The 14,479-nt window shown below is 44.8% G+C and overlaps 1 protein-coding gene across 2 annotated transcripts in view; it reads right to left on the reverse strand.

Annotated features, from left to right (window-relative positions):
- Positions 1-14,479, reverse strand: part of LOC146830895 (fibrocystin-L-like) — a 1,171,295-nt gene that overhangs the window by 30,442 nt on the left and 1,126,374 nt on the right. Inside the window, exon 79 of one of the 2 annotated variants that reach the window (XM_085605085.1) lies at positions 3,336-3,612. In XM_085605085.1, coding sequence (XP_085461211.1) covers positions 3,338-3,612 — 275 coding nt within the window. In that variant the 3' untranslated portion in view covers positions 3,336-3,337. Of the gene's footprint in view, positions 1-3,314; positions 3,613-14,479 lie in introns of both variants that reach the window. The other variant, XM_085605086.1, reaches the window with a different exon arrangement.

Below are 14,479 nucleotides of genomic sequence, written 5' to 3' on the forward strand. Positions count from 1 at the left end.
TCAGGGAGGGGGCCCAGCACACCCCCTCCTCCCCAAATAATGCATTTATTTGTCCACAGGATCTGGTCCACCCCAGGGTTTATATAAACGTTTTCTTAAAAAAGTGGCAGGCCATTTTCCCCCCATGTGATTGCAACAAAAACTATTTTTTTTTATTTTGCTCCTGGGAGTCCTCGCGGGACACCCCCACAAGGGCTGGGCGGTGGCAATGTATCCCCACCATGCCTCATTATATGTTTTTTTCTAACAAACTCATGACAGGTGACTAAATCCCAGGGTCCTGTAATGGCTGCCTGAAACATTTTCTCTTATGTTGTGACCAGCCAATCAGAGCACTTTCTCTTGCAGGAACCTTTCTCCCACAGGAGCCAGTTGGCCCTAGAGAAAAAAGCCCCATAGGTGACTCAGAATGCTCTATTTTTTTAAACTGGTTTCGAACCCAACCGTCTCAATGTACAAATATTTGTGATCCCTAATTTCTCTAAAACTACTGAACAGATTTACACCAAATAACAAAAAGCACATCTTTTAAACCGAGATCTCGCCTCCTGCCAAATTTGGTGTAATTCCGTTCAGCAGTTTTTGCAGTAGTGCTGCCTAAAAAAGTCTATATAAAATGCATGGAGATTTTGCATTTTGCTAGACTCGTTTTTCTCGAGAGGTATTTTATTTTCATTAGTGAATGTAAGAAACACTTTTTGTAAATCTGGCTATTTTTTTAATGTAATATGAGAATACAGGTGAATGTAACATGAAATTAAGACAGTAGGAGATAGAGATGAAAGGACATAATTAGATTTGTCTTTGTTTGTGGTGGCGATAAGGATGAATTACATTCTCGGGGGATTTGGATGGAGAAAGTAATTATATATCAAATTATGGTTTTTCATAAAGGTGATAGTGTCAATGATGAAAGATGTCTTGGTATATAATTATATGCAGTCAGCATACTGGTGGATTCTGACTCCTGAGTTGATTAGTAATTTGGAAAGAATTTGCAAATATAGATTGAATACTTATAGTGCTATTATTGATGCTTGAGGAGCGCCACAATTTAAAGGGTGTAACAGACGATGTGTGGTTCCCAATTTTGATTAATTGGTAATATCGAAGGAGATAAGTTAGTACCCATAAATGACTTGATTGAGGAATGAGGTTCTAAATTCCAGCTAATTCAGAAACTAATGACGGTCTAGAGTGGTAAATGCTGCTGATGAACCAGGATTACTAGAAGTGACCGCCTTCATCTGTTGTGCAGTAGATGTCAACCAAGAACTCTGCGATGAAACATGCTCTAAAATGTTATTGGTTGTCGCATAGTAGATGTTTTTCAGTGATATATTTTGTTAGGCATATTGTCACACGCCACTCAAAGGCTTTTCCTATCCATGGTAAATTAGGTTTAGATCTGAAATGTGCTTGGATGTTCATGTTGAGGTTTTTCTTTTTAGTGATCTTTTCAGTGATCTGGCGTGCTTTATGGAATTGGAAAAGGCTGATAATGTGCAATCAAGAAATGTAAGAATTTTTCTGATTAGGTGAAAATGTTCTTTGATGTCCTGTTTTATGCCCTGGAATAATAACTTAAAAATATATTGAGTGTTTAAAAAGTTGTTGCTTTTGATAGTTCTTGAAATGTTAAATGCTCAAATGTGTTACATGTATTTAGTGTTTCTTGATGTAATATTTTGTGAGATGGCATAATTTTATCTGAATAGTTTGAATTTTCTTAGTGAAAAGTAAAAAGTGATTAGTTTAATTTGTCTGTTGATAATGCTGGCATGGATTGTATAAGGATGCGCATGTGTTTGTGAGTAGATAGCAAAACAATGATGGGTTTGAATGCTATCCCTTCATTTTGTATGTGTTCGTAATACCGTCATCAGTGTCCAAGGCTATGCCAAAGCATTGGTCCTGTGCTCCCTGTGCCACTGGAACCACGCTGCACCCAACAGAAAGAAGGTCAATTAGGCCGAAACTGATCTTCAGTTGCTTCTGTTACAGTTCAGAGAGAAGACCTGACTTGGCAGTCTGGCTTCTTATTAGAGCAGGAGCAAGGCTCATTTGCATATGGACAAGAGAAGGATGAGTGGAATTGCTACCCTGAGAAACTGTCAGATGTGAAAGCATTCCTCCCATTACATGTTGTGTGTTTTATTAAATAGATTGCCAGAAACAGTCATGCTCACCTTACAATTCGTTTTTGTATACTACAACATCAATGTCTGGGATTACAAAGCCAAGATTTTCGAAATCACAAGATTTGTACTTGTAAAAATGTTTTGTACATCAGGCCATTGTTCCTTAAAAGAGCATATCTACATGTGTACTTATGTCAGATCCTTGTACCATGATGTTGTCATAAGAAAGTGCCAGATGTAATTCCAAACGTCACATCAAATCAAACAATAGAAAGTGCTCAACAGGTGTGGTTTCTCTGTTAATGCAAAGAACCAATATCCAAATTGATATGTAATAAACAAATATCAATTTATGTGCACATCAATTATAGGTAATCACAGGTACTGTCCTGTTGAGTACCTGGTCAATTACCATAGTTTTGAAAAAATGACACAAAAATACATTAAGGGCATATCGTCAAGGGTTAAATACATGTCTGTTTACCCTCTAGAAACTAGACAAGCACTAGTGCACTACTTAAAATAATGCTCAGAAAAAGTTTCAACTCCCAGTCGTTTGTGAAGAAACTGAGTTGTCAACCTTGAAATGTGGTGCAAGTTGCAACGTAGAAGGAACAGATTTTAAGTGCACCATTCCAATGAGTCATACTATCTGTAAATTAATTCTTCTCAATAAGTCTCAGATACAAATCTATCATTTTCCATGTTTGTTTTCTTAAATGACTTGAAGCACATCATTAAAAAAACCCAGAGCAAACAGGTTTCACATAGTTTTTCTGAGTCATGCAATAAAAAATGCACAAACTGGCTTTGCCTCAAAGTCCAATTTGAAAAGCTGAAAAATGTTTACCTTCATTTCATATCATGTAAACAAAGCAAAAGTAATGGGAAACTAGTTACTTTTGTGCTGTGCCCTGATATAAAATCTTAGCATGGAACAAATAGTGTAACTTCACAAAACTCATCACTCACACCAGCAAAACAGCAAAATAATAAAAAAAATAGGCATTTTGGAATACATTTTAAAAAACTAAAAATCTAGCCCCAAAATGTATTTTAGACTCATTGATCATCTGTTCATCCGCTGCTTAGTTCTTAATGTCTGCTACAATAGATAGGCAAAAAAACGCAGCAGGTTAATTTTCGATTACACAATTTTCACGCAACATATACCTGAAAAGAAATGCCACACACCTTCAGAGTGTTCTTAGCCACAATCCAAAGACAAGAGCCAACACCTGGAAGGCAAGACCACTTCTGACTCCTGAGGCAGAACTGGATGAGTCCACGTTAGGTATTGCTATGGTTTTCTTTGTTGTTGTTGATGCTGTTGTTGCTGTTGTTGTTGTTGTTGTTGTTGTTGTTGTTGTTGTTACTGATGTTGCTGTTGGTACTGCAGAGGTTTTCGGATCAAAATTTCTAGTTTGTGCTAACACATTGTTCAATGAAAATTCAATTTTATAATTGGTTCCTGAAAAAGAATACAGACATAACATTAGAAGTCAAACAGATCAGACTGCAGCAACCATTTTAAAAGTAACCAGGATCATAAGCATAAGGATAGTCATGTCCGAGGTGTCTACTCCAGTACAAAGCATTTAATGTTTTTTTTACAGTTTTCTTGTGACTCAGTTCTACCGAGTCACAAGATGGCTGCCAACACTTCCTGGTTTGGAGTGTTGGAAGCCAATTAGAATAAAGCTTGTGGTCGGGAGGGTTCACGAACCCACCGCTGCCCCCGATATCGAAACGATTTCTTTAATTTCTCAGGAACTACTGAACGGATTTACACCATTTAACAAAAAGGGCTCTTTCTGAACCAAGGGATAACTTTTTGCCAAATTTGGTGTAATTCCGTTCAGCAGTTCGGGCTTTAGCTTTGTCTAAAGTTTCCTAGGGAAAATTACATGGGGAAAACGTGGGACCCCCCTTATTCTTGACCCTCGCTTGACAAATCAGTGTGGGTCACTAGTTTTGAAATTTTCGCGAAGATTCATCAACCGGTGACAAAGTTATTGGGAAAACAAAAAACGCTTTATCTATGGAAACTATGTCCTACTATAACTACCTACTTTTACCTTGCAGCCTCTGGTTGGGGGCCACCTCACTGTTAATCCCGGCACCTTGAGGTGCCTGCCATGGGGTGCCGGGATTAACACAACCTCACATTTCCCTATTGGAGCTTGTTCTATGGCCAGTTTATGGCGGTAACACATGCTTCCATAGTGAAATGTGGGAATGTGACAGCACCATGTGCGGTCACATCTAATTAAGGCTCCCTGTTTTCCGTTTTTACAGATTTTTACAAATAAATAGAGACAGAAAATCATATTTTCTTGACTGGATTTATTTTTAAATGTGGATAAAAATGGTAATTGGGTGCTTTTTTAATAATTCTGAATACACTTTGCCATGACTGTCAGGCCAATAACTGTGTGAATTGATAGGTAAGGGGCTTAAAATAAAAAGGAATTTTAGTAAAGAGGCTTAAACAGCAGTAGACATGCACAAGGTAGATACTTAAATGTGCATATTTTCATACAAGTGCATTGATTTATCTCTTGTAGGTGTTCATATCACTGAAACCTGGCAGGCATTCAAACAGGCATTCAAACATGACTGCATATTTATTGGCTATAGAAATGTGGAAATATATCAATTTCAGCTTAATTTCCTTTTACAAAACCCATAATAAATGTGGATAAATACAGAAAAAGTGTCAAAAAATGGAAATGTCAAAATAATTAATTCCATAAAACCAGGAGCCCTAATCATAATTACGTGGTCGGGACCGCCGACCAGAGTTCGGTCGGTCCCGTTTCCATGATAGGCAATTAAATGTCTAATATCCATATGCAGAGTACACAATCGAAGTGAAATAACATAACGTTCGTGCTGTGGCTTATCAATCAAATAAATGCAATGCTGGTAAGTAAAGTGTCTTGGTGCATTTAAAGTAGCAAATTCATCTCTTTGCATGTGCCATCAAAAAAATATCCTAAATACAAAGTGATCCCCAAAACAGTTACTGCTTCAGCGCAGCTCCGGTTAGTTCAGATATACTACTTACACGCGGCCTACATCGCGCTAAATTCTGACCTGATGCTTCCTGTCCCCGCTGTATTCGCCCCCAGGCTGACTTTTATCACATGGTATGGCTCTGTCCTACAATTACGCTCTACTGGGAGTTGCTGACAGGGGAACTTACGGAGGTCATGGGTTGGGAGGTTCCCTTGAGCCCGATGACCATACTTTTGGGATTGGATGGGACCAGAGCCAAGAAGCTTTGTTTAAATACGGCATTGATGGTGGCTAAACAGGATATTGCAGCTCTCTGGTAGGACTCGACCCCTCCTTCCATGGCGCGATGGCACAGAGGGGTAGATTGGTGAGCAGCGCAGGAACTAACAATGTATGCTGCCCGAGGCTGTCCCAAAAAGTTTCGAAGGGTGTGGAGCAAATGGGTCGGGGTGGTAGAAGACTGAAGATTCCTGATGATCACCTATGGACTTGGGTGCGGACAATATCGCTTGCTACTCACGTGTTGAATAGTGTATGCTGGGGTATTATTTATTTTTTGTCACTGTTATGTCATGACCACTGTACTAAAAGCTGGTATTGTTTTCATTTCCTGTAATTTGTTAAATCAATAAACTTGATTATCAAAAAAAAAACACAAAGGGATCCGGATCCAGAAATAGAGAAGTACCAGACTCCTCCAATCACCCTTTCTCACTTCGTGCATTTCAAATCTCCAGGAAAATACTTTTGAGAAACAGAGGTGAGCGGATCGTACTTCCCGACTTTTGTCTATTGGACTTCACACACACACCTATATATAAATATATATGTACAAGGGGCCGCGATAAAAGGGGTGTCCCAAAACACAAAACCCCCAAGATTTTCCATAGACTTATTTAAGAAGCGCTACTATAAAACTGCAGAAATTTGGCAGTAAGCTAGATCTTGGTCTGCAGATTGTGCTAAGCCTTTTTATGATTTGCTGTAAATCCGTTCAGTAGTTTTTGTGAAATTAAGGTTAAAAATATTTGTGTATCTGGACGGTTGGGCTCATGAGAGACTTGAGAGACTCTTGTGGGAGTAGCAATTTAAATAGAGCTTTATTTCCCTTGGGACAAATTCGCTCCTGCGGGAGTCAGAATCCTGCGATAGCTAGTGCTCTTATTGGTTGTCAGAAAAATATTGCTGGCAGCCATCACAGGACTCGGGGACTTAATCCCTGTCCTGAAGGTAGAAAAAAAGATGTAAGGGGGAAAGTAGAAAAACCCTGCCCACATAGGTCCCTGCCTCCATAGGACCCATGGGGGGATCCTAGAAGGACCGTCCCCCTGGCCAAAATAGAAAAAAATAGCAATTTTTGGTGCAAATTCTTAACAAGCACTGAAAATGCAATAGGTCGCGCCTTTGATTAAGTTAAAGCTATTTGCTTTGCTAATGGTATTGTATAGCAAAGCAAATGGCTTTAACTTAATGAAAGGCGAGACCTATTGCATTTTTAATGCTTGTTTGCTATACTGTGTGTTTGGCGGAGTTTACAGGCAGCGAGTATTGCCATTAATAGACGTTTGGCTGCATTTCCTCCTTGTTTGGGGTTTTGATGAGGGGGATGTGTGTGCGCCCACCAGGTGAATGCCCTTGGGGAATGAAGGGCTATGCACACATCAGTGGCCTACGAGGTGTTTCCTCTCAGCCTTTGATTGTTTTATGGCACTTTGAGCAGTGGTGGTTTAGGGTTTGTGTTACAGAAACCTGAGCAGAGCTGCCTGCTGACTTCCTGGCTGGCACTTAAAAGGGTTTTGTTTGAAAGGAATGGGGCGGAGAAAGGAGGGAAGGAGATGTCACTCTCCACACAATTCAGGTTACCAGGTAAGGGATACAGGTAGGGCACTTGTTCTCGTGTATTGAGGTCAGAATCATAAATGTGCCCCAAACGGAAAGTATGGGAAAACTACAAGGACTACTAGAAAATGTCAAGTATGTATTTCATTTTAAAACAGCCACATGGAAATGTCTGTATATGCTTTTAAGTCGCTGACTTCCCCGCAGTAAAATCCTTGCCAAAGGTTTTTTACTATATAATTTTTTTTATACACGAGGTCACCCCACTCGGTGTTTCCCATGCCAGTATCATCCCTCTCCAGAGATGCCTCCACGTAGCCCGGGGGACTGTTGGCAGAGCTGCTACTGAACTATTTGCCTGGATCGCGAGGCCATTTCTCCTGCCTAGATGTATTTTTAAAAAGAAAGAACAATTGGCGACGAGAAAGGGTGTCTGTTTTGATGTAGCCCAGAGTGACGTGCACCCCAGCCTGCCTGTGATAAGTTATACATCACAGGTGCTCTCCGCACCCTGCAAGTGCCTTTGACCTGTCTCGGCGGAACCTCGTATGAGAAGCGGGGGATGACAGATGTAGGCACCCCATATTGTGCAACAATGTGGTGATAACCAGACACAGAAAGTCAGGCTGCTTGCAGTCCAACCCCTCAACCAGGTCCAGGCTGCAGAGCAGCAGGAACGCGTCGCTGAGAAAGGCCTTCATGCTTCTAGGAACTGGACAGAGGACCTGTACAAGCAAAGCTTAGAAAACTGGCAGGTAACAATGCTCACAGTACTAGGAAAGCAGAGACAAATCACCACTTATGAAACACACACCTAATAGCACATACATCCATTTTTTGTTTTTTGAGAAATATTGTCTTTTTAGAAAACTTAAAACGTATTTCCTCATTTTCTTCTATATATCTCACAATTGCGTCCCACGAAATCAAATGTGCATTTCTTTTTTATTGCATTATGATCAAATTCACCCCTACCAATGATTACTTACCTTTTGGTTCTCTATAGTGCCTATTACAGCAGAAACATAGCAGACACTTGCTCAGCAAACTAGGCAGTCAAATCCCAAAATCTCCATTCCAGTCGCAAATCAGCCAAACTTGAAGTTTACTCCAATAAGTTAGGGCAGTGATTTATTTGTGAAAAAATGAGTGCCGGTGCCCACAGCTCCGTTCAGAAGCCCACAGCCGGTCCTATTAAATGTTGGGGAGTGAATACTGAGGCTGCATAGTCTTAAATGCACCTCCTGTCCAATCTGCGAGTTTGTTTTTCCCTCGGTCAATGTCTGGTAAGGAAACGTTTGTGCCGGCCCGCAAAAATGAGTATTTGGTAGATACCACCGGCTCAAATTAAGCAATTATTAGGGGGGATTCTGCAAAAGTCAAACAGAGTGCACTGGATAAGGATTTGTCATTCTGCCCTCTTTAAATGTCAAGGTAGCCCTTTGCAGCCTCCACAGAATTTTGAGCATTTTCTATAAGCACACTATGCTCCTCAGAGGCAGGAGCAGTGCTTGGATGTTTGCAGCTTCAGGCAGAACAACGTTTCACTTCTGCAGCACTTCCCATCACCTACCAAAAAGTTAATTTTTCGGGCCTTTCTCTATGTGGTAAACAGCTGCTGCTTTCTCTTGTCTGATGGAAGCATCGGTCATCATAGAACAGTATGAGTTGCTCTGGGGTTACGGTGTGTCCTGTAAGTAAAGGGTGTGATTCACAGGTCAGTGGCAGGGCATCTTACAGTGCGGTACAGCTTGTACCCTGTAGTCAAGTTTGGTCCCAGAGGTCAGTGCGTGTTCAGGGCCTCAAAGTCAAGGGAGGTAGTATCACTGTACTTGCCCCTGCCACATCAGACGCCCATAGGGTGCGAATTTCATCCGTCATTGGACATGTCAGAGGCACTGATTAATTCAAAGAATCATTTTCATGCTCAATGCCTTATCAGGGTTCCACTGCAGCAAAAACATTCCTCGGAGCGGGACAGTAGTCACAGCCCTAGTCCCCCCTAACTTGGGGACAGAGTTTACCGATGCCAGCCGTGCTTTTAATTTGCAACACGCCAGACACTGAGGTAATTTATAAAAACATCTGTTCGCTTCCGAGTCTGAAACACTCGTACATGCTGTTCTCAATCCCACTACGGGCGGCGGCGGCTGTTCTGTATTCCGCCTCGCGCTCCACAGTCAAGGCACAGCCTTTCCTTTTATTGAGCATGCGAGACGAAGGCCCAAATCAAAGGTACACAAAGACATAAAGTCACCCAGACCCAGTGTAAAAACAAACGCATCACCTTTAATACATTTTGATGCTCCGATTAGCTCAGTGAATTCAGCCATGCTGCTGGGGAGTCGTCCTGCATTATCAGTGGGGCAGCAAGAGGGAAGCAGCCCTGAGGCATAGCGTGCCTGGCTCGGTAGAGTGTGTAAGTCATGCGAAGCTCTGGCACCCCAGAGCTGGCCTGGCTACCGCTGCGCCCGTCTGCCGTTCTTGCCCTGTGGCTGCCTCTAGCAGCCCGGTTTGCCGCCGCTCATGCCCACTGCTGCCCTCCACACCTTTCACCTAATGTCGGCGCATCACTCCCAGCCACGTTGTAAATAATGATCACATGGTTGCTAGGAGCGAATCATGGGTCGCTAGGGGGCACTTGCGATTCCTTTTTAAAATTATTTAAATAGGTAGCGAGAACAATTTTGTTAGTCTCGCTGTCCCCACCTCTGTCGTAGCCAATGACGGGGCAGAAGGGAAGAGCCGTGGCTAACGCCGAAGCGGGAGATAAACGTGCAGCCGCCATGAATACAAAGCTTGGCGGGCCGCACTTTATAACAAGCTACTGAAACAAAGATGTCGTGGGCCAGTTGCCATGGGCTGTCCCACAAGGCAAAAGGGCGGTAACAACAAAGCCCGATATCCAATCACGCGCCACCGTTTACCATAACGGATGACGCAAGCCAATCGGAAAGAGAAGCGGGGATTCAAGTCCTTTTCTAAATCTTGTTTACTAAAGCTCTCGCAGGCGAGGTGCGCATGCGCGCTCCAATGCCAGGCGAGACCTAAAAACAAACAAAGACAAAAAACTGGTGTCCAGGGGCTGCATGATTTGATTAAGGTGAGAGGGCACACGGCCCCCACCACGAGCCATTATGGGCCCAGGGTGTCCTACCTCCAGGGCCCAATTTCATAAGGGGAGGGGAGTGCTGCCCTCCTCCCAAACCACTATAGGCCCTGGGTAACCCACCCAGGACCTGAAATGTGGATAAAAGGTAGGGGGGCACACGGCCAACAGCCCACCTCCCCGAGCTTTGAAGGGCACTGGGGACTTCATCTCCTGGGGTCTATTTAATTAAAGCAAAGGGGGGCCACAGAGCCCAGTCATTATAGGCCCTGGGGAACTCATGCCCGGGGCTGAAACTTACAAACAAGGGAAGGGTGCCACGCTGCCCCCCCTCCTTGAGCCTTCAAAAGGCCCTGAGGACCCTAATCCCCAGGGCTGCTAATTTTAAGTAAAGGAAAGGGGGTCACGTGGCCCCCCTCCCTCAGCCCACCCCAGGGACACAGTAATTTCCCTCTCCTCATAGGTGCTGGCAAGGAAACTTGAGTTTACTCTTGCCTGGGGGAGCATTTGTAAAAATCCCACCAAATGGGAGCAAACATAAAGTTTGCTCCCAGCGGGTGGAAGGTTTAAATGTGCTCCCGCCAGCTGGAAAAAGACTTTTGATATGTTTCGCTGCCTGCACTGACGCGGGCACTGGAAAAGATCAAGATATTACTCCCACCTAGAGGGAGTAAAGCAGCTCCTGCAGCATGCAGGGAGCCACTGTGACCCCCAACATGTGTACAGTGGGTGCCCTGGATGGACACAAGAGCATCCACCTATTATAAGGACAGACCACCAGAAATGGGGTCCCTGGTGCCATAAAAAGGCTTGGGGACAGGGGCTGTGCAGCCCCCTCACCTTAAAAAAACACTGTCCTGAGAAATGGTGTCTCCAGGGTCTAATAGGGCTCATGGCTGGGGGCCGTGTGGCCCCCATCCACTTTAAAAAAAAAGTCTAGGGGGATGGAGCAATCGGGCCTAATAAGGCCCAAAGAGGCGAGTCTCTTGGCCCCCCTCCCCTTTAAAATACATAGGCCACTGGGTCCCCAGGGCCTAATGTGTTTCTGGGAGGGATGCCACGTGCCCCTTGCTTCCTTTATATAAAAAAAGATCCTGGGAGATGGGGTCCACAGGGCCAAAGGCATGGGGGTGGGGCCACGTGGCCTTCCTCCCCTTCAAAATACACAGAGCCTTGGGGCATGGGGGTCCCAGGTCCTAAGCAGGCTTGGGGAGGGGGACTAAGGTGGCCCACCACATCTTTAATAAAAGGCCCTGGGGGATGGAGTACCCATGGATAAATTATGTACAGGGAGGGGAGCTGTATGGCTCCCCCCTATTTTATTATATTTGGCCCCGGGGGATGGGGTCGTCGTGTATCCGAATAAAGCTGAGGAGGGGAGCTGCACACTCCCCTCCCCTTAAAATTTGGCCCTTGGGGATGGGGTTCCCAGGGGCCAAGAAGGCTTGGGGAAGAGGGCAGCATGTCCTCCTCCATTGTTTTAAATTGTATTTGGCCACAGGGATGTGGTCCCTAGGTCATTTAAGGGTAGGGAAGAGGGCTGCATGCCCCCTCTCCTTAATATATATGTTTTGGTCACAGGAGATGGGGTTCTCGGGACCTCAATACCAACCCTACACTGCAAACAGCAGAGGTTGTGTGTAGTTTGTGGTTGACAGCCTGCTGGGGATTTGTCCAGAAGGCCTGGCAGCAGGTCAAAACTTATGATCAGCCCCTCACTGCATATGCCCAAAGGTTGTGCACAGTGTGGGGTTGGCTGCATGGGGAGTTGGAAGCAAGGCCTGGCTGCAACTCAGGCCCTGAGGCTAAACCCACACTGCATGTGATAAAAGGCCATGCACAGCTTTAGGTTAGCTGCCTGCAGTGGTGTTGTCTGTCTCCGGGTGGGCTGGACGCAGGCCTTGCTGCCAAACCCCTGCTGTGCATGGCTGAAGGCCAGGCGCAGCATGGTATTAACTGCCTGTGGGGGGCTTGCGGCAGCCCTCTGCTGCACATGCCTGAAGGCCATGTGCAGTGGGGGTTAGGCTTTAAGTATGGTAATACAATTTTACTTTACGTTACAAAAACTTGAAATTCAGTGAAAAAAACAAAAGGTAAAGTAACAATATAGTTAGGTGCGATACAAAGATCTGTGTTTGTTAAAAAAATTGAAATTCACTGACAAAAACCAAAGGTTAAAGAAATGTTATAGTTAGGTGACTATGTCAGTCACAATATTGACATTTGGACCTAAAAAACACAGAATACACCAGTTATAGTTAACAGAGCTAACTATTACTTGCACCCCAGCAATGTATTATGTATGATCCCCACATATTACATCACTGATGACATGGACAGTGACATCACTGATGACATCTCAAATTACATCATTGATGACATCATCCACAGAATCACTGACACACCGCTCACTGATTCATAGATCTACACACACATCCACTCACTTACCCATACAGCCACTCATACACTCACTCACTCATCAATACAGCCATTGGCATATACACTGATACACCCTTGCAGCCACTCACACACTGAGTCGGTCACTCATACAGCTGCTCACATACCTAGTCATACAGCCATATACTCAATCACACAGCCTGTTACTCACCCATACAGATACACAAACTCACACTCACTCACTTAATCATACAGATACTAACATGCATTCACTCACCTATACAGTTACTGACACACACACACTCACCCATGCAACTACTCTCACATTCACTCACTCACCCATACAGTCACTCAAATACCCCATCACTCACCTATACTACCCTTCACATTCCCACTTACTCATTCATATACCACTGACACATTCACTCACTCAACCACACAGTCATACACACACTCACTCCCACATACAGCCCCTCACACATACACTCACTAACCCATACAGCCACTGACTCACCCACTCACTCATCCATACAGGCAGTCAAACACACAGAAAAAAAGGTTTCAGCGCTCCGTCTATCATTTCCTTGTGTTTGCTTTGTTCGTCCTAGGTTGCCAGCATGTGCCCAGACGTGGGTGCCTATCTCACTTTGCCACTGGATTCAAGCTAGCCTGGCTGATGAGGGGTGTTACCCAGAAACCAGTCCCAAGATGCTTGTTTCCGGTTCATTGAAGACCTAGCTTGGCAGTTCAGGCTGGATTGTTCCCAGGAGGCACAGGATCAAGTCTGATTTGCATATAGCTGGGTCTGAATTGAGGTGGAGAAGTGAGCTAAAGAATTGTGATGGATTAAACCTAGATCTGTGACAGGAGGTGAGTGTCTGAAAAGTTTCAGCGCTAAGTCCATCATCTCCTTTGTTTGCCCTTATTTCAATCAATCAATCAGGGGTTTGTAGAGCGCGCTACTCACCCATGAGGGTCTCACACTGGGGGGGGAAGCGGCTCCGGATCAGTCAAAGAGCCAGGTCTTGAGGTCCTTCCTGAATGTGTACAGGGTCGGGGAGCATCTGATGTTCACAGGGAGCTCGTTCCAGGTCTTGGCTGCGATGTAGGACAAGGCTCTCCTGCCAGTTTTGATTCTGCAGATGCGGGGGACCTCTGCCAGGGCGAGGTCGGCGAAGCGGAGGTTCCTCTTGGGTACGTGGAAGGACACTCTGTCGTTGAGGTATTTGGGTCCTATGTTGTTGAGGGATTTGTAGCCATGGGTGAGGAGTTTGAAGGTGATCCTCTTCTCGACAGGGTGCCAGTGGAGGCCTCGTAGGTGTTGGGTCATGTGCTTGTGACACGGTGTCCCAAGGAGGAGTCTGGCTGCGGCATTCTGGATGGTTTGGAGTTTGTGTAGAAGAGTTCTGTTGATTCAGACGTGGAGGGCGTTGCCGTAGTCCAGTCTGCTGGTTATGAGTGCATGGGTGACGGTCTTTCTGCAGTCGGTGGGATCCATTTGAATATTTTACGGAGGATGCAAATGCAGTTGAAACTGGTGGAAGCGACGGCGTTGATCTGGTGGTTCATGGAGAGGGAGGAGTCAACGATGATGCCGAGGTTCCGAGTGTGGTCTTTCAGGGTGGGTGGGTTCCCGAAGGCAGAGGGCCACCAGGTGTTGTCCCAGGAGGAGGTGCAGGGTCTGAGGATGAGGACCTTGGTCTTTTCTGAGTTGAGCTTCAAGCAGATGTCTTTCATTCAGGCTACCACGTTCTTCATTCCTTCCTGGAAGCAGAGTCTGGTGTCTTCGGGATTCTTCATGAGTGAGAGGATGAGCTGGGTGTCGTCGACGTAGGATACTATGCTGAGCCCATGCTGTCTGGCGATGGTGGCAAGGGGGGCCATGTAGATGTTAAAGAGCGTCAGGTTGAGCGATGATCCTTGGGGTACTCCGCAGTTGATGTCAGTGGGTTTGGAGAGGAAGGGAGGGAGT

Source organism: Triturus cristatus, chromosome 5_1 (genome assembly GCF_964204655.1).
Source record: "Triturus cristatus chromosome 5_1, aTriCri1.1, whole genome shotgun sequence".
Taxonomy (NCBI): Eukaryota; Metazoa; Chordata; class Amphibia; order Caudata; family Salamandridae; genus Triturus; species Triturus cristatus.